Here is a 22,178-nt window from a genome sequence, read left to right as displayed (position 1 = left end):
GCAGATGGTGAACTGAATGAGCCACCCAAGGACCCAGAGAAGTCTATTTTTGCAAGGACAAAGCCCTATTTAAATATTCAAAAGTATAAAGAAAAAAGAAAAGAGAAAGTAAAGGAAGAATTATATGAGAAAGCCATTTTGAGGTGTTTCTTTATAAAAGAAAATCAATAAGCAAAAACAACATCTGATTCCATAACTCAAATTTTAAGATACCTGTTAAAGTAACTAAGTTCACAGAACACTTGATGAAAGAGGGGGAGGACTGTGAGTCACAGCAAGATCTAAAATCTCATTCTCCAGTATCAAATATTCTCAAATATTGCTCACCAAATGTCTATACAGCATGTAACAAAATAAACAAATAATCCTAGTGGTAAGACCTTTATAAATCTTACCTCATTTTATAGGAAAAGTAGGACCCAGAGAGGGTAAGTTATTTGCCATTTATCACACATCATTTGTCAGCAACAGAATTTAAATTCAGGTCTATATCCAACTACTTAATGAGCTGACATCTATTTTTCTCAGATTGGATGTGCAATAATTCATTTTAAAAATGTTAAGTATCGGGACACCTGGGTGGCTCAGTGGGTTGAGCCTCTGCTATGTTGATCATGCTCAGGTCATGATCTCAGGGTCCTGGGATCCAGCCCCGAATTGGGCCCTCTGTACAGCGGGGAGCCTGCTTCCCCTTCTCTCTCTGCCTGCCTCTCTGCCTACTTGTGATCTCTGTCGAATAAATAAATAAAAGTCTTATTAAAAAAACGTTAAGTATCTTACTTATATTATTTAAAATTGATATCATCTACTCAAGGTTTTCCTTGATAAGGACCCTTCTACTAAGGAAACCAATAACCTTAATAATAAGATTGCCAGAAATTTTATCAGCAAAATGGGTTTATTTGGGAGTAAAAGAGAATTGCAATCCTGGACAAGCAAGTTACGGCAAAACCATAGCTAAGACCAAAAAACAAGGAGCAATGTTATTTTGTGGAGAAGAAAGAAGAACTTAAGAGGGGTTGTTCTGAATAGAAGTCCACTGGAAAAAGCAAGAGTTCAGAGTGATAACGGTTTCTCATTAGATGAGTTGCAGGTGTAGTTGATTTATTGTAGGAAATGCAATGTACATCTTTCCCTGTTGCGGCTTTAACTGATGATTCTTTCTTATTGATTTGTCTATTAGTAGTCTGTAACTGACAAAACTTCCTATAATTGACATTGAGTGGTATCTGATTCTCCTAACATGCCCAGCCTGCCATCAGTGTGGTTTCCCTTTTATTAATTCCCGTAATACTGACAACCTGAAGTAAAACTCAAAGAGCATTTGTGACTCCTATTGAAATAGTCATGCATGTATTAGCCAAGAGTGCATGCCAAAATCCTCACCAGAAAAGCTATGAACTAGGATGGAAATAATACAAGATGCATGATGATTGTCCTTCCAGGAAGGCTACATTAAGAAACCATTAATTATTCATGAAAATAACAACAAAGTACAAAAAATAAAACTGAACAGGATAATGGATACACTTACTGAAACAGTAGGTACAGAAGAATGGAAAGCTATAAAGTTAGGGAAGGTGAAGTCTTCCTCTGGCAGAAAAGAACAAGGGACAGAACTGGGGAAAGGAGGGCTTCTTGGTGGATCTGGGATAGAAATAAAAGCAGGCTTCAAAGTCCTCTAGGCTTACTCTTATCCTAACTGAGCAACTTCCCAGGACCCACATTTAACTGCTTGCAGCCTAACCTCAGTGTATCCTCCCCAAGGGATAGAAGGTGGCTTGGTGGTGAAAAAAGCATTGCCATCATGTGACTTCAAGAGTTCCTCTGTTGCAAAATTTATATGGCAAATGATGCTAGGAATTCTTTGAATAAAGAACAAACCGTTTTCCTTCCCTAGTGAGATAAATAATAATCAAACATTAAAATCATCAACTCTCATCACAAACCTAAGAATCCTAGAAAGACAGCATGTTGTATATTTTTAAGTGCATAAGACCAAATTAATGAAACAGGTTCTGTATGTTCAAGGAACTTAAACTTGAAAGATTTCTTCACTTTACATATGCAAGAACAAACTTATCTGGATGGGAATCATCTGATTTTTGCAAGACTAGATTCAAAAATCATCATAAAGTACATAATCTCACTAGTATAATAATATGCACTGCAGGGCATTTATCACAGCTATGGAAATGTTTTCAACTTTTGAAACACTAAAATGATCTCCCCAGCAGAATGAGAAGAAATGTCACTTGTGGACCGGTTGGCAGCTCCACAAGAGGCAGCTTGGCATTTAGCATTCTGAGACGGGGAAACTCTTTTGGAAGAGGCTAAAATGCAAGGAGGCCAGTCCTGAGACCTCAGCCAGAAATTGCAAACCAGAAGGAAAGAGAGTTCACATTTGTGTACGCACAGAGTGAAAAGAACTACAGATAAATTCTTTTTTCACAAATCAGTAAATACTGTTATCAGTACTACCCTCAAATTCAGATATTAATGTGAATATGGGCATTAAACATACTTTATCCTCGTTAAGTAGCACAAGTAATAAGTAAATGTTTTAGCATTGGGGATGCTTAAAAAATGATTTGGGAGCACACTAATTCTAAGACATTCTGATAAGCTTCATCCTTACCATTATTAATACATGCTTCAAAATACAGATCAGATGCTAATGTCTCAGTTTCAGGCACACACATCCCCATTATGTTGTTACTGACCTTCCAACTGATACACTCCACAACGGTTCTATTACATTTGCCCTGGGGATTTCTAGATGCTCCAAGGCTCTCCCTGCAATGAAAATACCTCCCTCACCCAGCCATTAGAGGCCAGAGAGTCCAGGGCTTCCTTTCAGTAGCTAAAACCTTCAGAAGCCTCCAATAAGATGGAAATACGTCTGGGAAACGTAACAAGTTAAACCTTATCAGTTAAATCACTCCATTTTCCTTCTTTTTTTTTTTTAAAGATTTTATTTATTTATTTGTCAGAGATAGGAGAATGATCCAGGATGGGAGAGGAGCAGAGGGAGAAGCAGGCTCCCAAATGAGCAAGGAGCCCCATGGGAGACTGGATCCCAGGACCCTGGGATTAGGACCCGCCAAGCCGAACGAAGGCAGATCACTCCATTTTCTTAAAGAGAAACTCGAGTTTCTTTTATTTACTAAGACTCTCCTAGGTCTTAGTACTTGAAAGTGAAGATCCAGCAAATTCAGGAGGGAGTAAAAAAAATCGGTTCGGGAAAGGAAGTGGGAAAAATCCCTAAGGATAGTCTTTACTTAATCATCAAAAATTCTGATTGGCCTTTAACTACTGAACCCTCATTCCCTGTGACTCGACCAACATTAGACTTACCATACAAACCAAAAATTAAGATGCACCAAAAAGCTTGTAAAGAGATTACATCCCCTGGTGCCATACCTATCCTCTATCATCTCCAAAATCTTACTAAATGGCAAAATTGCAAATGTACATTTTTTTAAAAGCCAATTCAATGATGTATTGTGCCCAGTGAAGAGCCACTGCTACATATAAGAAATTAATTGTTTTCTTTGAGTATCACGAAACAAACTAGGTTCATTTTATCCTTAAACCAAGTTCTTGAATCCCTCCTTAAGGACCTTTTTTTTTTTTTTAAGTGTTCAAACTAGGCACAATAAAAATTACAAACCAACCAACCAACAAAAAATGACCAATAGTCTCCAACATTTTTCAGGAGCTTTATTAAAAAAAATAAAATAAAAAATAAAAAGATGACTTTGAACAACTTTCCTCAGGATCTACTCCTGGGTCCAGTGGATAACTTCCCCCTTTTCTGTAGACCTTAAAGTATGTAAGTAAAAAACACCTAGGCACAAACTTGGTGGCCACCAGCAGGGGAGCTCTTCAGCTTTTGTCCCAAACCCATTCAAACAAAAGAAGCCCCGAGTCCTCCATCCCACCCACCCCTCAGACCCGCACCCCGCGAGAAGTCGCCGCATCCCTGCGCCCTCTCCACCCGCCCCTGCCAGCTCCACTTACTCCTCAGCGCCCCAATGAGCAGAGAGCCGTCCTTAATGAGCTCTTTGATGAACTTGTTGGTTCGCTCCAGTTCAATCTCGTGACACTGCAGGCGCTCCCTGAAATCCGGGCTGTCCAAGTAGGAATCGCTGAACTCCAGAGTAGGCAGCCCCATGGCACAGACGCTACCAGCGGCCACCGGGGACGCGGCCGGGGCGGCGGTGAGGGCGGGAACAGCCGGCGACCGCGCCGGCGCTGACTACGCGCGATCGCAGGGAACCAGCCAAGACGCCAGAGGACGGGGCAAAGGAAATGGGCCCCGAGCGCCGCGTTGCCAGCACAGGACTCCCCGGCGGGCGGACGCCTCTGGGCTCAGTCCTCTTCTGCGGCAAGGAGTGTGCAGACTCTGGCGGTAGGCCGAGGCGCGAGCCCGCTCAGGTCGTTGTCATCAGGGCGCATCGTCGCTGCGAGAGGCGGTGGACGCTCCGGGCCGCCGCCGGAGCAGGAAAGTTCTCTCACCGCGCGCAGACACTTCCGGCACCTCCACTCTCCGACTCTCTTGACAGTCCTAGGTGCTCTGAGCCACGGTGGCCAGGCAAGGGAAGCCCTCCCCCTAGCCGGACGCAGGCTCAGAAAGCTGGAAAACTGGGCCTGGGCTGGGAGACCCTCCTCCTGCCGTCGCACTCCCACCCTACGCCACCCCGCCCCTTCTCCCAGTCACCCTCCCACCGCCACCCACCCGCCCGCACTGAGCTTCAGGGCTGCGCCAGGCTGCGGCGCAGTCGGGATCCTGCCTTCGCCTGGGGCGTCGACTCTGGGTCTTCCCTAGCACCTGGATCTGACTAGCCCTCGGCGACACTTTGGGGTCTTCCACGCCCTAAAAAGATCTCTGCTCCCAACGTGCCTCGCCTATCCGCCCTCCTCACCGCCCCTCCCTAAAAATTGTCTGGGAGAGAAACCAAGGTTAATTTTCCTTCAAGTTTGAGAAATCATTTTGAAGCTTGATTGGAAGGTGCTACTTTCCTGCGTTGGTTTAGATCTTTTACTTCCTGTCTCCACTGAATGCATATAAATTCCGGGTTGAAAAGTTTACCTGCCTCTATCCCACGGCTCAATTCCTTGATCCAAGAATGTCAGTTTCTATACTGAAAATGAAAAGCTTTCACAGGCCTTGGGATGTTGTTTTTCCAAGTAGCTGTGAAATGGGAAGATTTTAAGGCATCCCCACTCCCCTAAGCACCTGGGACTTAGGTGTTCCTACTTCTAGAAGAATACCTAGAGCATAATACTGTATATTTTATTGACACCTGGATAGACTTATCCTACAAGCATGAGGATTTTCAAATTGTTGAAATTGGCTGGAGTTCCAAATGAAAAGTTAATTCCTACCAAGAGTCAGTTACTCCTTCTCTGAAAGGCAATCACCTAATAAATTTCTGTTCTCTCCGAACCTTGACAGTAAAAGAGAGTGCTGCCTTACATCTAGTCCTGCCATCATCTATAGTATTTCCGAGAACTCAGTTATTTTTCTTAAGGATCTGCTTTTAATTTCTGTGTTTTCATTGCTTGGTCCATTTGAACCATCTGTTTAAAAAAAAAAAAAAAAAAAACTCTTCTACAGACCATGGGAAAAATTCCATTAATGTGCTTTACATTTTTCTGAATTAAGTTCCAGAGTCTGTCAGGACTTTTAGTTTCAAAATTTTTTTAAAAGCGTACACATGAACATTAAAAATAGCCCATAAACCTTGAACTAAGATAAGATGATGTTAAAAATATATTTGATGGCTTTGATTTAAATTCTTCTGAGCCAAGGAAATTGGACTTAAAAACCTTCCTTTCATATTTGTATCATTATACCTCTAAATACTGCAGAATGCCTAATCATTATTAGAGTCATTTTAACTACAGTGTCTAACCTATGCTCAGTTAAGTAGTCTTCATTTGGGTAGGTGAGTTGGGATGGGGGGCAATAATGCTATTTTTCAATCAAGGGAGTGACCCAGGCAGCAGTGGGGCTGTTTTTCACCTGAGGTGATTTCATATCTAATTCATCATACAGCCTGAAAGCAAAAAAAACAAGTCAAGCCAAACAAATAGTTTCCTTTCAACTTTTGCCATATTGCTGTTCCTAGCAACTAAATCCAATGCCAACTGCTGAGATATGAAATAGGATAAAATACAACAATCTTTTCTGTTTTTTATTAAATAAAAATCTTGTGATTAATTCTTTAAAAATGTATCAACAGTCTTTGATAAGTAGCATTTAATATATTGGTTGTCAATTTTCATTTTTTTTAATTCTTATGTCAGGACAAAATTATTCTAGACTCTAAGATACGGCTTATCATTAACTATTCAGGTGTGTAATTGCATGTTTTATGTCTACTGTCTACATTATTAGGATCTGAGTAGAGAAATAATTTATATGAAGAAATAAAGCAAAGCCTAGTACCTGAGCTCAAGCAAATTTCAGAATAAAAAAACATTAAGAATGAGTACCTATATAATACATGAAGTGAAATATGTTCTGTTACAGAAGCTACAGAGATGTTGGGCCAATAATGCACCAGTGCCATTATCAGTGTTTCCAATCAGGCCCATAATTACATTTACATGGAATTAGGATTTTTCCTCCTACCCTTTATCCTTTAGTCTCTAAAGTCTAGTATGTTATAATAGACTTATTTTCCTATAGGTGCTCCCAGGGTTACTCATGACTTATCCCTGTGATTCATACTTTAATTATACCTGCTAGTCAGGCTTTGTCTTATGCCACATTAACCAAGCAAACAAATGGTTTGGCTTTGAGGTGAATTTACTGTCAGTTTTGAACTGTTGTTTTTATGTATTATTTTCCCCACCATTATAATTGAACCAGATTCTTTCTAAGAGAATAGACTTTCTAAATAAAAGATTGTCTATACCTGCAAGTTTTTTTTTTTCATTGAAAATTCTATTGGATTGAAATGTATGTACCCTCTTTTAAAGTTTCCACTTCATAATATATGGGCCTGTCAGCTAACTGCATGATGAGTTTCATAAATATTATTGGCTAACACACTCTTTGGCATGGTTACTGGCACAGAGATGTGTCTCTGTTTGTTTTCTTAATTCTGAAATAAATCGGATATGTGGGGCTTTATTTTAAAGAGAAAATAGTGAGTTGGAGGTAGTAAGCTGATACATAATATTTGTAAATCTGCTTAAAACTTTTCCCTTGACCTCAATCCTATCTGACACTGAAACCTGGTGTTTGATATGTACCCAGTAAGTGTTACTGTTGGGTTATTATTACAATAGTCGCCTCTTATTTGTAGTTTAGCTTTCCAGGGTTTCAGTTACCCATGGTCAACTCCAGTGTAGAAGCAGATGATCCTCCTTCTGACATATCATCTGAAGGTCAAGGATTATCTAATGCTATGTCACAATGCCTACATCATACACCTCGCTTCATCTCAGTAGGTAGGGATATTATCATTTCACATCATTGCAAGAAAAAGAAGTGTGTGTATAGTACAATAAAAAATTTCAGGGGAGACAGACACCACACTGACATAACTTTTATTATAGCATAAAAGTTTTTCTATTTTATTATTAGTTATTTCTTTTAATATCTTACTGTACTTAACTTATAAATTAAAATTTATCATAGGTATGTACATTTAGGAAAAAACATAGTGTATATAAGGCTTGGTATTATCACAATTTCAGGCATTCCCTGGAGGTCTTGGAATATATTCCTTAGGAGTAAGAGCAGGAATACTGTATTTTTCAATTTGTTTTTTAGACTTAGGCCTCTGAGACTCAGATATTCTGAGGCCAAATTCAGGCCTGGTAAGAGGTTACTAAAATTTCTTTCTAAAGATTTTTGTTTGTTTGTTTGTTTGAGGGAGAGAGAGCACAAGCAGGAGGAGGCAGGCTCCACACTGAGCAGGGAGCCCAACATGGGCTTGATCCCAGGGCACTGGGATCCGGACCTGAGCTGAAGGCAGATGCTTAACTGACTTAGCCACCCAGGCACCACGAGAGGTTACTAAATTAAAGGCAAATGTACATAAAAGACTAAACATCCTCCTTGACCTTTCCTGCAGTGAAAATACAGGGACACTGTCACTGCTTGCATTTCTACCTATGTGTTACATTTTCCCAAAGCATGCTCCTTGAAAGTAGGTTTTGTACAATTCTAGTCGAACCTCACATCACATCTGGAAGAACAATATGGAAACTAAATAAACAAAACACATAATTCAAATTTGTTTTAAGATGTTTTTATTATGCAAAATATATATAACATAAAATTTACTATTTTAACCACTTTTTTTTTAAGATTTTATTTATTTATTTGACAGAGATCACAAGTAGGCAGAGAGGCAAGCAGAGAGAGGGAAGAAAGCAGGCTCCCTGCTGAGCAGAGAGCCCAATGTGGGGCTCAATCCCAGGACCCTGGGATCATGACCTGAGCCGAAGGCAGAGGCTTTAACCCACTGAGCCACCCAGGTGCCCCTATTTTAACCACTTTTAAAGATACAATTCAATGACATTTAAGTACATTCGCATTGTTGTGCTACCACCAACACCATCCATCTCCAGAACTTTTTCATGCTCCCAAACTGAAAAGCTGTACCCATTAAAGAACAACTTACCATCCCTGGTTACCCTAGTCCCAGGTAACTACCATTCTACTTCTGTTTCTATGAATTTGACTACTCTAGGTACCTCATATAAATGGAATCATGAAATATTTATCCTTTGTGTTTGGAATAGTTCATTTAGATGATTCAATTATTAGTAAGAGAAGCAAAGAAGACAGTAATCGATTGGTTTTCAAAACCATTTTACACTAAATAAATTTTTCAATCGAGAGTTTCTAAGTCTTCTGCTAGGAGAAGAAAGTTCAGATCAAACACTTCCATAGCACCGTAACAGATACTGTTTATTCTGTCTTATTAAAAGTTTTGTTTTTGTTTTTGTTTTTTTGGCCCACACCAATTGGAGCATTGGCTCCTAACATTGCTGTTTCTTGTCAGATTGGTTGGCGTATGACCTTGCATTATCTGACAGACAAGTGTACATATCATATCATTAGTGACAGCCCCCTATGCGACCTGCTAACATTGCCCTTTTGCAGCTTAAAAAATGCTTTCATAAATTGCAGAGTCCCTCTCAAATATAATGCTCCCTTTCTGCTTTCCACTTTTGTCATAAAACAGACAAATGTTAAACGTAGCCTGGGTTGAAAAACGAACATTTAGTCCCAGGGAAAGAAGTGGGAGTCTTTCTTAGGAAGAGCACAGAACATAGACCACCTTGTGTAGGTGTATTGATTCCAAGCACTTATTATTCGATGCACTTATTATTCGATAAATGGACTGAGAAATGGTTAGAAGAACAAAGGAAGATGGTTGAGAATTGAGAATTGAGAAGAGGGGATTGGGACCAGGTAGGTAGAAATGAGAATGGGGAAGAGATAGTAAACAGATTAAATTTATTCAGAAGCACATTGTATGACTGCACGGGGGAGGCAGGAATATAACATAACTGTAATAGGATTTGAGCTTATATAACACAGAAGCATTGTCTTTTTTGCTTACAAATAATAAATGTAGATAAGCTTAGTTTTCCATGCTGAGTTTGAGGTAAACTTAATATAACTAAGAGATGCTGTCTAGAGGAAAGAAATGCAGCACTAACACCCAGGAGTATAGAGGTTAACTTAATAAAAAGGTCATGGAAACAGTAAGTCAAGACCACCAAGCAAGGGAGCAAGAATAACTGCAGAGGCTGGAATTTGCTCCTTGTGACAATCTGATTTTTAAAGTCCTTTGATTTCTAAAGAACACAATGGAGGAAAAGAACAGAATTCTAAACACGAAACCCTCATCAAAAAACTACATTTATGGAGTAGAAAAGAGAGAAAGAGAGAGAGGAATAAATTAATGTAATTTTGGAAAGTTTTTGGTTTGGGGATTGTTGTTGTTGTTGTTGTTTTGTGGAGATGGGGTTTTTGATTTTTGTTTTTTGGCATAGGTTTCTGTTTTCATATAGTATTGCCCTCTTGTGGCAAACCATGATGTTTGCTAACACTGACAAAATTCTTGTGTAGACAGCAAAAGATAAGGAGACTGAAATGTAATGAGTACCTCCTGTGTTGAGTGTGATGCAGACGGTGTTTGCCTCATCTAAGTTTCTCCACAACCCTGTGAACTAAGTGTTAAGTACTATTAGCCCCATTTCCAACAAGTGGGAAAATTATGACTCAAAGTGATTTACTTGTCTAAGTTTACACAGCTAGAAGGTACTGGACTTGGAATTTTAATCCAGATATATCTAACTAAATAATTGTTTAAAAAAAAAACAAGTGTGTTGAACAAATATTTATAGATATCTATTATATACCTGTGCTGCTGTAGATGTTGAGATCACAAGTGTAAGCAAAAACTTGCCTCATTTCTATTCTAATTAAATTTTCAGTCTCATGAGTTATATTAGAGATATTAATCAAATGGTAACATAAAGGCCATTTCTTAGATGATTTAGGGAGATTTACCTTTCAGGCTTTCTGGCTTCCCAGGGTATAAAATCAGGGATAATAGTGATAATGGATATTATTTATTAAGTACTTGCAATATGCCAGACACTGATTTAATCTTCTTTAAAAAAATTAATTCCAATAGAGTTAACACACAATATAATGTTAGTTTAAGGTGTACACTATAGTGATTCAACAATTTCACATGTCACCCAGTGTTCACCACAACAAATGCACTCCTTAATCCCTGTCACCTAAATAGGTGACTATCGGTTTGTTCTCTGTGGTTAAGAGTCTGTTTCTTGATTTGTGTCCGTCCCTCTTATTTCTTTTCATTTGCTCCTGTGTTTTGTTTAATAAATTCCATATATGAGTGAATTCATATTGCATTTGTCTTTTTCTGAATGACTTATTTTGCTTAGCATTATATTCTTCAGCTCTATTCATGTCCTTTGAAAAGGCAAGATTTCATTCTTTTTTATGGTTGAATAATATTCCATTATAAATGGATATCCATATATCCATATATATATAATATGTTATGGATATATACATATATCCATATTATGGATATCCATAATATGTATATATCCACATATCCATATATATATGGATATATATATGGAGAGAGAGAGAAAGAAATAGATAAAGGAATGCATATCCATCGACCTATCAATGGACACTTGGGTTGCTTCTGTATTTGGTTATTATAAGTAATTCTGCTATAAATTTAAATTTCTTTACTTTTTTTTTTTTTTTAAAGTAAGCCCCACGCCCAGGATAGAACCCAACATGGGGCTTGAACTCAGGACCCTGAGATCAAGAGTCAGAGGCTTAACTATAATTGTAAGTGGAATTGCTTTCTTTTTTTTTTTTTTAAAGATTTTATTTATTTATTTGACAGACAGAGATCACAAGTAGGCTGGAATTTGCTCCTTGTGACAATATGATTTGTCAATATAGCAGAATTACTTATAATAACCAAATACAAGTAGGCAGAGAGGCAGGCAGAGAGAGAGGAGGAAGCAGGCTCCCTGCTGAGCAGAGAGCCCCATGTGGGGCTTGATCCCAGGACCTTGGGATCATGACCTGAGCCGAAGGCAGAGGCTTTAACCCACTGAGCCACCCAGGAACCTCGAATTGCTTTCTTAATTTCTCTTTCTGTTGTTTCATTATTGGTATATAGAAATGCAATGGATTTCTGTAGAGTGATTTTGTATTCTATAATCTTACTGAATTCATTTATTAGGTCAGTGTTTGTTTGTTTGGGTTTTTTTTAAGATTTATTTATTTATTTGACAGAGAGAGATCACAAATAGGCAGAGAGAGAATAGGAAGCAGGCTCCTTGCCAAATAGAGAGCCCAATGTGGAACTTGATCCCAGGGTCTCGAGATCACAACCCAAGCCAAAGGCAGAGGCCTAATCCACTGAGCTACCCAGGTGCACCAGGTCAGTGGTTTTTTGGTAGAGTCTTTCAGGTTTTCAATATATAGTGTCATGTCATCCATGATTAGTGAAAGTTTTACTTCTTCGTTAATGATCTGGGTGCCTTTTATTTCTCTTTGTTGTCTGTGGCTATAACTTCCAGTACCATGTTGAATAAAAGTGGTGAGAGTGGACATCCTTGCTTGTTCCTATCTTTAGGGGGAAAGCTCTCAGTTTTTTCCAATTGAGTATGATGTACACTATGGGTTTTTCATGTGTGGCCTTTATTATGTTGAGGTATGTTTCCTCTAAATCTATTCTGTTGAGGGCTTTTATCATGAATGGATGTTGTACTTTGTCAAACGCTTTTTGTGTGTCTATTGAAATGATTTTTTTTTTTTTATCCTTTCTCTAATTGATGTGATGTATCACTTTGAACCACACTTGCATCCTGGGAATAAATCCCACTTGATCATGGTGAATGATTTTTTTAATGTACAGTTTGAGCCTGTTTGCTAGTATTTTGCTGAGGACTTTTAAATCTATGTTCATCAGAGATATTGGCCTATAATTCTCTTTCTTGTGTGTGGTGTCTTTATCTGGTTTTGGTGTCAGGGTAATGCTGGCCTCATGGAATGAATTTGGAAGTTTTTCTTCTATTTTTTGGAATAGTTTTAGAATAGGTATTTACTCTTCTTTAAGTGTTTGACAGAATTCACCTGTGAAGCCAACTGGTTGTGGAGTTTTGTTTGTTGGGAGTTTTTAATCACCGAGTCACTCTCCTTGCTGATAATCAATCTGTTCAAATTTTCTATTTCTCCCTTCAATTTTGGTATGTTATATGTTTTAGGAATTTATTTAGTTTTTTAGTTATTTAAGTTGTCTAATTTTTTGGTATAGTTTTTCATAATATTATCTTACAATTGTTTGTATTTCTGTGGTGTTGATTATTTCTTTTCTTTCATTTGTGGTTTTGTTTATTTGAATTCTTTCTCTATTTCTTTTGGTGAGGTTGGCTCGGGGCTTATCAATATTGTTGCTCTTCTCAAAGAAGCAGCTTTTGGTTTCCTTGATCTGTTCTACTGTGTTTTTATTTTTGTTGTTGTTGGTTTATATTCCATTTATTTCTGCTCTAATCTTTATTATTCCCTTCCTTCTGCTGGCTTTGAGTTTTGTTTGTTGTTATTTTTTCAGCTCCTTTAAGAGTGAGGTTAGGTTATTTGAGGGTTTTGTTTTTTTTTCTCCTGATGTTGCCTATAATGCTATATCCTTCCCTCTTAGAAACCCTGTTTCTGCATCCCAAAGGTTTTGGACCATTATGGTTTCATTTTCATTTGTTTCCATGTACTTTTTGATTTTTTCGCTGGCCTGTTCATTATTTAGTAGCATATTATCTAACCTCCATATAGTTGTGCTCTTTCCCGATGATTTCTTGTGGTTGATTTCTAGTTTCATAGCACTGTGGTCAGAAAAGATGCATGGTATGGCTTTGATGTTTTTAAATTTGTTGAGACTTGTTTTGTGGCTTAATATGTGATCTATTCTGAAGAATGTTCCATATACACTTAAAAAGAATGTGTATTCTGGTGTTTAAAGATAGAGTATTCCAAATGTATCTGTTAAATCCATCTGGTCTAGTGTTTCCTTAAAAACAATTGCTTTAAAAGAATGTTTTTCTGTTTGGTTATCTGTCCATCATTGTAAGTGGGGTGTTATGTTTCCCTATTATTATTGGGGCAACTGAGTGGCTCATTTGGTTGAGCATCTGACTCTTGATTTTGACTCAGTTCATGATCTCAGGGTCATGAGATGAGCCCCTGCTTCAGGCGATGTGCTTAGCATGGAGTCTGCTTGAGATTCTCTCTCTCCTTCTGCCCCTCCCCTGCATGTGTGTTCTCTCTCCCTATCTCTCTATCTAAAGAGAGAGAGAGAGAGAAAGAAAGAAATCTTAAAATAATAAGGTTCCCTACTATCAATTAATTCCTTTATGTTTGTTATTAACTATTTCATCTATTTAGGTGCTTCAGTGTTGGGTGCATAAATATTTACAGTTGTTACATATTCTTGTTGAATTGCCCTTTTATTATTTTATACCATCCTTCTTTGTCTCTTTTTATGGAATTTGTTTTAAATTCTATTTTGTCCAATTGCTACTCCAGCTTTCTTTTGACACCCATTTGCATTATGAATGTTTCTCCATCCCCTCACTTTCAAACTATAGATGTTTTTAGGTCTGAAATGAGTCTCTTGTAGGCAGCATATAGATGAGTATTATTTTTTATACAGTCTGTCACACTATCTTTGGATTAGAACTTTTAGTCCATTTACATTCAAAGTAATTACTGGTAGATATGTATTGCTATATTTTTTTTACTCATTGTGGTTGTTTTTGTAGTTCTCTCATCCTTCTCTTTTTCTCTTTAATGGTTTACTGGTTTTCTTTAGCCATACACTTCGATTCTTTTTTTCTTTATTTTTTGCTGATCTATTACTGTTTTCTGATTTGTGGCTACTCTTCAGTTTATATATAAGATCTGTATATAGCAACCTATATTACACGGATGGTCATTTAATTTTTAATTCATTCTTTACTACTTTCTCCCCTCCACATTTCAGACATTTGGTATCATATTTTTACATCCTTTTATTTTGTGCTTCTCCTGCCTGATTTTTATAAATATACTTGACTACTTGACTTTTTTCTTTCTTTCTTTCCTTTTTTTTTTTTCTTTTTTGCTTTTATGCTTCCTATTTTTCTTGCTCTTAGGGTTTTTGTTTTCCAGTCACAGAGTCCCCTTTAACACTTCTCATAAGGTTGCTATAGTGTTCACAAAGTCTTTTAATTTTTGTTTGTCTGGGAAACTCTTTATCTCTCCCTCTATTCTGAATGATAGCCTTGCTGGATAGAGTAGTCTTGACTGCAAATTTTTCTTGCTCAGCACTCTGACTATATCAAACAATTCTCTTTTGGTCTGCAAAGTTTCTGCTGAAAATTCCACTGATAGTCTTATGGAGTTTCCTTTGCATGTAACTGTCTTATTTTGCAACCTTTAAAATTCTTTGTCACTGTTTTTGTTTTTTTGTTTTTTTTTTTTTTTTTTTTTTGCCATTTTAATTACTATGTATCTTAGTGTGGATCTCCTTGGGTAGCATTGTTGGGGAATCTCTGTGCCTCTTGAATGTGGATCTCTGTTTCCCTCCCCAGATTCAGGAAGTTTTCAGCAGTTATTTCTTCAAATACATTTTCTGTCATTTTGTCACTCTCTTCTTATTTTGGGATCCTTATAATGTGAATGTTATTATGCTTGATGGAGTCAATGAGTTCTCTAAGTCTACTTTTATTATGGAATATTTGTCTCTCACCTGTTTGACTTGATTGCTTTCCATTACTCTATTCTCTAGGTCACTTATACATTCCTCTGCTTCCTGTAGCTCACTATATTTTACATCTGTTATATTTTTAATTTCATTGACTGAGTTCTTCCTCTTTGTTATTTTTTTTATCTCTTTGTCAAGGGCCTTAGTGATGTCTTCCATCCTTTCTTGAAGTCCAGAGAGTATCTTTATGATCATTGCTTTAAGTTCCTTATTGGGCATATTACTTATTTCTGTTTTGCCTGTTATTTTGTCCTGCTTTGATTTTGTCTTGTTCTTATATTTGGGATATGTTTCTCTGTCTCCTTATTTTGTCTACCTATCTATGTCTGTGTGTGAGGAAAGTCAGTTATGTCTTCTACTCTTGAGGAAGGGGCTTCATGAAGAAGAGGTCCTGCAGTGCCCTGCAGTGCAGTGTTCCCTATTTACTAGAACCTGGCTCTTCAGTGTGTTGCTTATGTCCTGCTCTGGTGCCTGAGTAGCTTTTTCTTTAACTCTAAACATCTGCACTGACTCTCGGCCTCTTGTTGGCTGTGCTTGCTTTCTGTAATGTTAGTGACACCCTGTCAGGCTTTCTCTGAGATGGCATGACTGCAGGAGGGCTGGAGGAAGGGTGATGGTATTCACAAAATATGCACTGAGCCACTACTTCTAGGCTAGATCCCCCATAGCATGGTGGTGTCAAGGTGATGGCTTGCTTCTGCTTGCTTTTGGGGCATGTGGCATCTGTGTGTGGAGGCTGGGCAGGATGTGCCCATGGTGTTAGCAAAATTTACACTGAGCCACTAGTCCTAGGCCAGATCCTCAGAAAAGCGATGGTGATTGGGGGCACAACACCACATAATGAGGGTGACCGGATCAAGTGGCATCTTTGTATGGGTCAGTTAGGTGTAGTCTGCAGCAGTGGCTGGAGGTGGGTGATTTCTATTTGTGGCAGCTGGGTGGAGCACATGTTGTGTTAACAAAATTTGTACTGGTCCAAGGCCGGCAGGCTTGGAGTGGGCAAGTCCACCGTAAGTCCATAACTTATGGGCAGGTGCACTGCTAGCAGGTTAGATAGCAAGTGTCTGTGCAACACCACCTCCCACAGGTCCCCCTGCATTTATGCTGGGGGTTGGGGGAAGAAGATGGGGACTGCCAGCTTCTTTGTTCCAGGAAAAGTCCTTCAACAAGCTCCTAAATCAGTATAAATAGATCTCCCTCTTATTTGCCCCAGGGGTTATGCAAACTGCTGCTTCTGTGTTACCTCTTCTCAGACTGATGTCTCTCTCTCTAAGGTGAAGACTCAGCCCCTCTGATCTTTAAGACCGGACGTTATGGGGATTAATTTTCTTCTTGGGGGCTCCCAGGTGCTTTCCTCTCTCAGTATCCAAAGCTCCCTTCCACCTGGGGGCAGCTCCCTACCACTGTTTTTCCCTTCTTAACCTCTCTGATGTGGCTTCTTAACATTTAGTTCTGAAGTTTGTTCTGCCAATCTGTGGATCCCTCTCCAGTTTATTTTCTCGGATGTGAGTAATATTCACCAACTTCCCAGACTCTCTGACTTAATCCCTTTTCACTCATGATTTCATTTAGGTCCCTTTCAGCTCTATACCCAAGACTTGGCTATGTTTCTATGACTTATAGTTAAGATGAGGTATCTCTTCTAGCTGACAATGAGAATCAATTGTGGTGTTTTTAACACTTGACTCATGTTTGCTTAGAGACTTGCAGCTGTTTGGAGAGGAAATTTTGTACTTCCTTACCTGTCACTGAAATCAATATAAGGATGGTCTCTGCTAGATTCCACAGCAAGCACTGGCCACTCAGGAAGGAGGCAAGGTTTTACTTAGCAATTACAGTGTTCCTGATCCCACTAGGTCTACTATTCATCTCACTTCAGAGGTAGGAATATTATGATGAGGAGGACTAGAAAACCCACAACAAATAAACCCTCTAGGGTAAAAAGAGTTGTCTCTGACTCTAAAATCTCATCACAATGAATAACTCTGATATATAACATATTGTTATATAACTTTTCCCCTCTGACTTTAGACTTGAAGCTTTTAAACCAAGTCTTATTCCCTGTATTTCTTGCACCTTAATATGTAAGGTGATAGTATATATCAACCCACAGAAGACACCTAATAAATATTTTGAATGCATAAATGTTTTATAATCTAAAAATTATTTCTTGGCTTCTCTGGTAGAGGAGATTGTACAAATTGGTAAGGGAGCAGAAAGGCTTCTTTCATTTGGCATGGAGGTTTTTCTACATGTTGCTGAATATGAAGGTTAGAGTGGAGTTTTTAATCTGTGCTTCCAGGCCGTGTCTGTATCTGTGCTACAACTGCTGCCTTTTAGCATGCCGTAACAGGCCCTGGCAAAGGCAGTGAAAAATGTAATGAAAATAACAAGCCCAGAAGGAGCTTAAGGAAACTAACTCAAATAATTAACTCCACAACCAGCAAGAAGTCATAACTCATCAGAGTGAAGCTCACTAATGAATGTGATAAGGAGGATAATTGAAAAAGAACAGACCCACAGTCTCTATGGTTTGAACATTTTAGATAGAAAAAAAGACCAAATCTAGAAGATAGTCGGCAACCAATAATCACAGTGACAACTTCCTTTATGAGAAATAAAATAGAATGCCTATTATCCCTTAAAATGTACATTAAATTACATTCTGTCTATGTAATTGTTTTTAATAATGGAATTAGAATATTTTCACAAAATTATGTACAATAATGAGATTTATTTTTTTCAGAAAGAGTAGCTATTATATTTACATTTACTAGTGAATTCCTTTTTTTCCTTCAGCTGCTGATTTATTAAGCTTTTATTGTGAGACAGAGGTAGATTACTGAGATTAAACTTTAGTTTACTAGATAAATAAAAGTAGTGTAAATAGTCTTGATCCCACTTAGTGCTTCAGCACATTGCACCCTTCTAATCCTTTCTTCTGTGATCTTTCAAAGAATGCTTCAAAGATTTGTGAAGCTATTGTATCATGGTGTCAAGTAGAATAGTGTTTGCCAGGTAATGAAAATCTTACTGGTATGGAAGATGAATATTTGACGAATTATTGTAAGTTCTCCAAACTTGCTTTTTCCAAAAATTTTGTATTATAAAAATTTTCAAACCCACAGAAAAGTTAAAAAAAAATACAATCAATGCTTATATGCTCTTCACCTGGATTCAACAAATGTCAACATATTGCCATATTTGCTGATAGCTCTCATATATAATTTTTCTGAAACATTTAAAGTAGATATTAGGCATCTTGCCACATCATTCCTACATATTTAAATGCGTATCACCAAAGAATAAGGAAGTTCTCCAAAATAGTTAAAACTTAATGAAAATTAATGTATGATAAAAGTATCATCAAATGTCCAATTGTTCCCAAAATTTTCTTCACAACTTTAAAAAAAATAGCAAAATAGGGCCTTATCAATGTTTTAAACTCAGTTTTTTAAAATTTAATTTAATTTTTTTCAGTGTTCCAAAATTCATTGTTTATGCACCATACCAATATGTGCCCTCCATAATACCCACTACCAGGCTCACCCAATTTCCCACCCATCTCCCCTCCAAAACCCTCATTTTGTTTCTCAGAGTCCACAGTCTCTCATGGTTTGTCTCCCCCTCCAATTTCCCCCAACTCACTTCTCCTCTCCATCTCCCCATGTCCTCCATGTTAGATTCCTTATGCTCCACAAGTAAGTGAAACCATATGATGATTGACTCTCTCTATTTGACTTATTTCACTCAGCATAATCTCTTTCAGTCCCGTCCATGTTGATACAAAAGTTGGGTTTTCATCCTTTCTGATGGAGGCACAATACTGCATTGTATATATGGACCATATCTTCATTATCCATTCATCTGTTGAAGGAAGGAATCGCCACACTGTTTTCCAAAGTGGCTGCACCAACTTGCATTCCCATCAACAGTGCAAGACGGTTCCTCTTTCTCCACATCCTCTCCATCACTTGTTTACTTTCCAAACTCAGTTTTAATCATGTCCTATATAAATGTGAAATACTAGTTTGGATGGCAAAACAAAACAAAAAAAAAACCAACCTCAGCAATCATTACTTCACTAATTCAGAATTTAAATAATTTAGCTTAGATTAGTATGTTTAGAAGTTTAGATTTATCTTAGATTAGAAGTTTCCCTTGGCAGTGTCCTGAAGTAAATGTTTGCTAATAGAATTAGTGGAAGATTGTCTTGAATAGAGCCATTCCAAAATCCCTCAGCACTTGAATTTGCCCTTGATGGCTTCTAGGTGGGGACTGCCCTAAGGAGAGTAAATCCTATGCAAAATGCACTGTCTGACATACAGTGTGTGGTCAGCAAATTTTTTTTTACTTAATGAATGAAATATTAGGAACCTAAAAACAAAAAGCATTAGTATCACCTGGGAACTGGATAGAAATGCAAATTATGGGGCCACATCTTCTACCCATGAAATAAAAAATTCCAGCTTTTTTGCCTAGCATCTGTGTTTTAACAAGATACTGTTGAACTTGTGGGTGGCTCAGCAGGTTAAGTATCTGCCATGGACTTAGGTCATGATCCCAGGGTCCTAGGATGGAGTCCCTCATCATTGTCATCCAGTTCCCTGCTCCTCTCCCTTTACTTCTCCCCACTGTTTGTATGCCACTCTCTCTGAAATAAATAAATAAAATTTTTAAAAAAGATATTCTTGATGATCCTGATGACCATCCTGATGCTGGCTAAGGTTTGAGAATAATTGATCTAGAACAATTTCTGGTAGGTGTCATGAAGTAAGAAACTCTTAGAAAAGAGAATGGAGGATAGTTTTCAGATTAGGTAAGGGGAGAAAACGTAAGTGGAATGATGAGGAGATGCTTAGCTAGATACCACTGCTGGGGCAGGGAGCCTGAAATATTGTCTTCTTTTGGGAGATGACAATAAGGAAACCAATATTCAATTATATTTTAGTTATTTGCATCAAATGGTGTTACTTTCACGCTCACTGATGATGTGAGGATTTTAGTGCACTTGAGGATAGCTTTTAATTCACAGAAAAGATTATCAGAATGTTTTATTTTTTATTTTAATAACAACATTATTAAAACTACATTAAAAAAGCACAACAACCTGTTTTTTTCATAAGTCTCTGGGTTCAACTCACAAATAGTATTGTTCCACATATAAGTATAGCAAATGTTAGCAATTTTTTTTTTAAGAAAAGAAACCTTGAATGTTTAGTTTCATTTACAAATTTAACATCCTTCCAGATTTAGTGGTCCAATGTTTAAACATTTAATATTAACTTTGTTTTTTTTTTTAGATCTTCAATCTTCTACCTAGGCAAAATCTTTCTAAATGATAAATAATCTTATACATTTAGTAAGAATCTTGTAGCCTATTATAAAGGTGTTTTCATAAATTTTTTAACAATTTAGGGGCCCCTGGGTAGTTCAGTAGGTTAAGCCACTGACTTTAGCTCAAGTCAAGTTCTCAGGTTCCTGGAATCGAGCCCTGCATCAGACTCTCTGCTTAGCAGGGAGCCTGCTTCCCCCTTTCTCTCTCTGACTGCCATCTTTGCCTACTTGTGATTTCTCTCTCTATCAAATAAATAAATAAAATCTTAAAAAAATTTTCAATTTAACTTTTTAAGTCAAATAATTAGACTCTCTAAGTTAGAGTTATTTTTTTAAAACCAAACTCCTATAAACATTATGAAAATATAAAATATCAAACAAATTACTTTTTACCTGAAAAAAATTATAACTGGGATATTTAATACTATAGTTTTTACTCTTTTAAATCTTTCTGGGTATACCAAAACCTTTTTTGTTTTTTTGTTTTTTTTTTAAACTAGGCTCAGTGCTCAGAGTAGAGCCCAATGTGGGGTTTGAACTCATAACCATGAGCTAAGATCAAGAGTTGGATGCTCAACTGACTGAGCCACCCAAAACCCCTGGATGTGCCAAATTCTAAATCCTCCTGAGGTTAAAAGATACATTTACCAATTGAGAAACACTGTGATCGTATCAGCTATGAGGATATTTAGACCTGATAGGTTAACCATGGTGGTTACTATTTCTTATTTGTAACTAAAATGGGACTTACTGCCTAACTGTGTTCAGTCTCTGAGTTATCATTCCATTTTTCAAATAGGTAGTCATGGGCCATGAACCTGAATTCAAATTATACATATTATAACAATATATTTCCAAACTTTTGACTCAACATATAGAAGGAAATGAATACATTTCACAAAGTGCAGACACACACACATAATTGCTGGACCCAACTCACAAAATAGATTTCATGATATATTAATAATCAATTCCCATTTGTGAAAGGCTTCACAATACTTTACCTTTCTACCCATTCAAAGAAGACTTCCAGAGTGAGCACTTAATAGAATTTGCATTTTAGGACTCTGCTATGGGCTGAGTTGTGTCACCTCAGAATTCAGATGTAGCAGATCTAACCCCCATGTGACTATATTAAAGAAAGAGCTTTTAAGGAGGTGATTAAGGTTAAATGAAGTCATAAGCATGGAACTTCAATGTATAGAATTGATATCCTTATAAAAAAGGAAGAGACACCAGGATCTTTCTCTCTCCACCATGTGAGGACATAGAAAAGCCCTGTCTGCAAACTGGGAAGAGAGCTTTCAGCAGAAGCTGAAGTTTGATTTTGGAGTTTTCAGCTTCCAGAGCTGTGAGAAAACAAATTTCTCTTGTTTAAGTCACTGAATCTATAGTAGTTTTTTATGGCAACTGGAACTACTGAGATAGACTCTGTTAAAGTTATGCAAGTGCAAAAATTAATAGGATTTGTATTTTCTTATTTTGAGGGGGTCTATAACTCAT

At 37.5% G+C, this 22,178-nt stretch overlaps 1 protein-coding gene across 1 annotated transcript in view; it reads right to left on the bottom strand.

The window, feature by feature from the left end:
- ARHGAP42 (Rho GTPase activating protein 42) overlaps positions 1–4,183 on the bottom strand; it is a 281,486-nt gene extending 277,303 nt beyond the window's left edge. Inside the window, exon 1 of the mRNA XM_059413285.1 lies at positions 4,024–4,183. Within this exon, the coding sequence (XP_059269268.1) occupies positions 4,024–4,177 (154 nt within the window). The 5' untranslated portion in view covers positions 4,178–4,183. The remainder of the gene's footprint in view (positions 1–4,023) is intronic.
- Between the last annotated feature and the right edge of the window lie 17,995 nt (positions 4,184–22,178).

Source organism: Mustela nigripes, chromosome 1 (genome assembly GCF_022355385.1).
Source record: "Mustela nigripes isolate SB6536 chromosome 1, MUSNIG.SB6536, whole genome shotgun sequence".
Classification (NCBI taxonomy): domain Eukaryota; kingdom Metazoa; phylum Chordata; class Mammalia; order Carnivora; family Mustelidae; genus Mustela; species Mustela nigripes.
The sequence above is the reverse complement of the archived record's forward strand: the minus strand, read 5'-3'. Positions and strand labels throughout refer to the sequence as shown.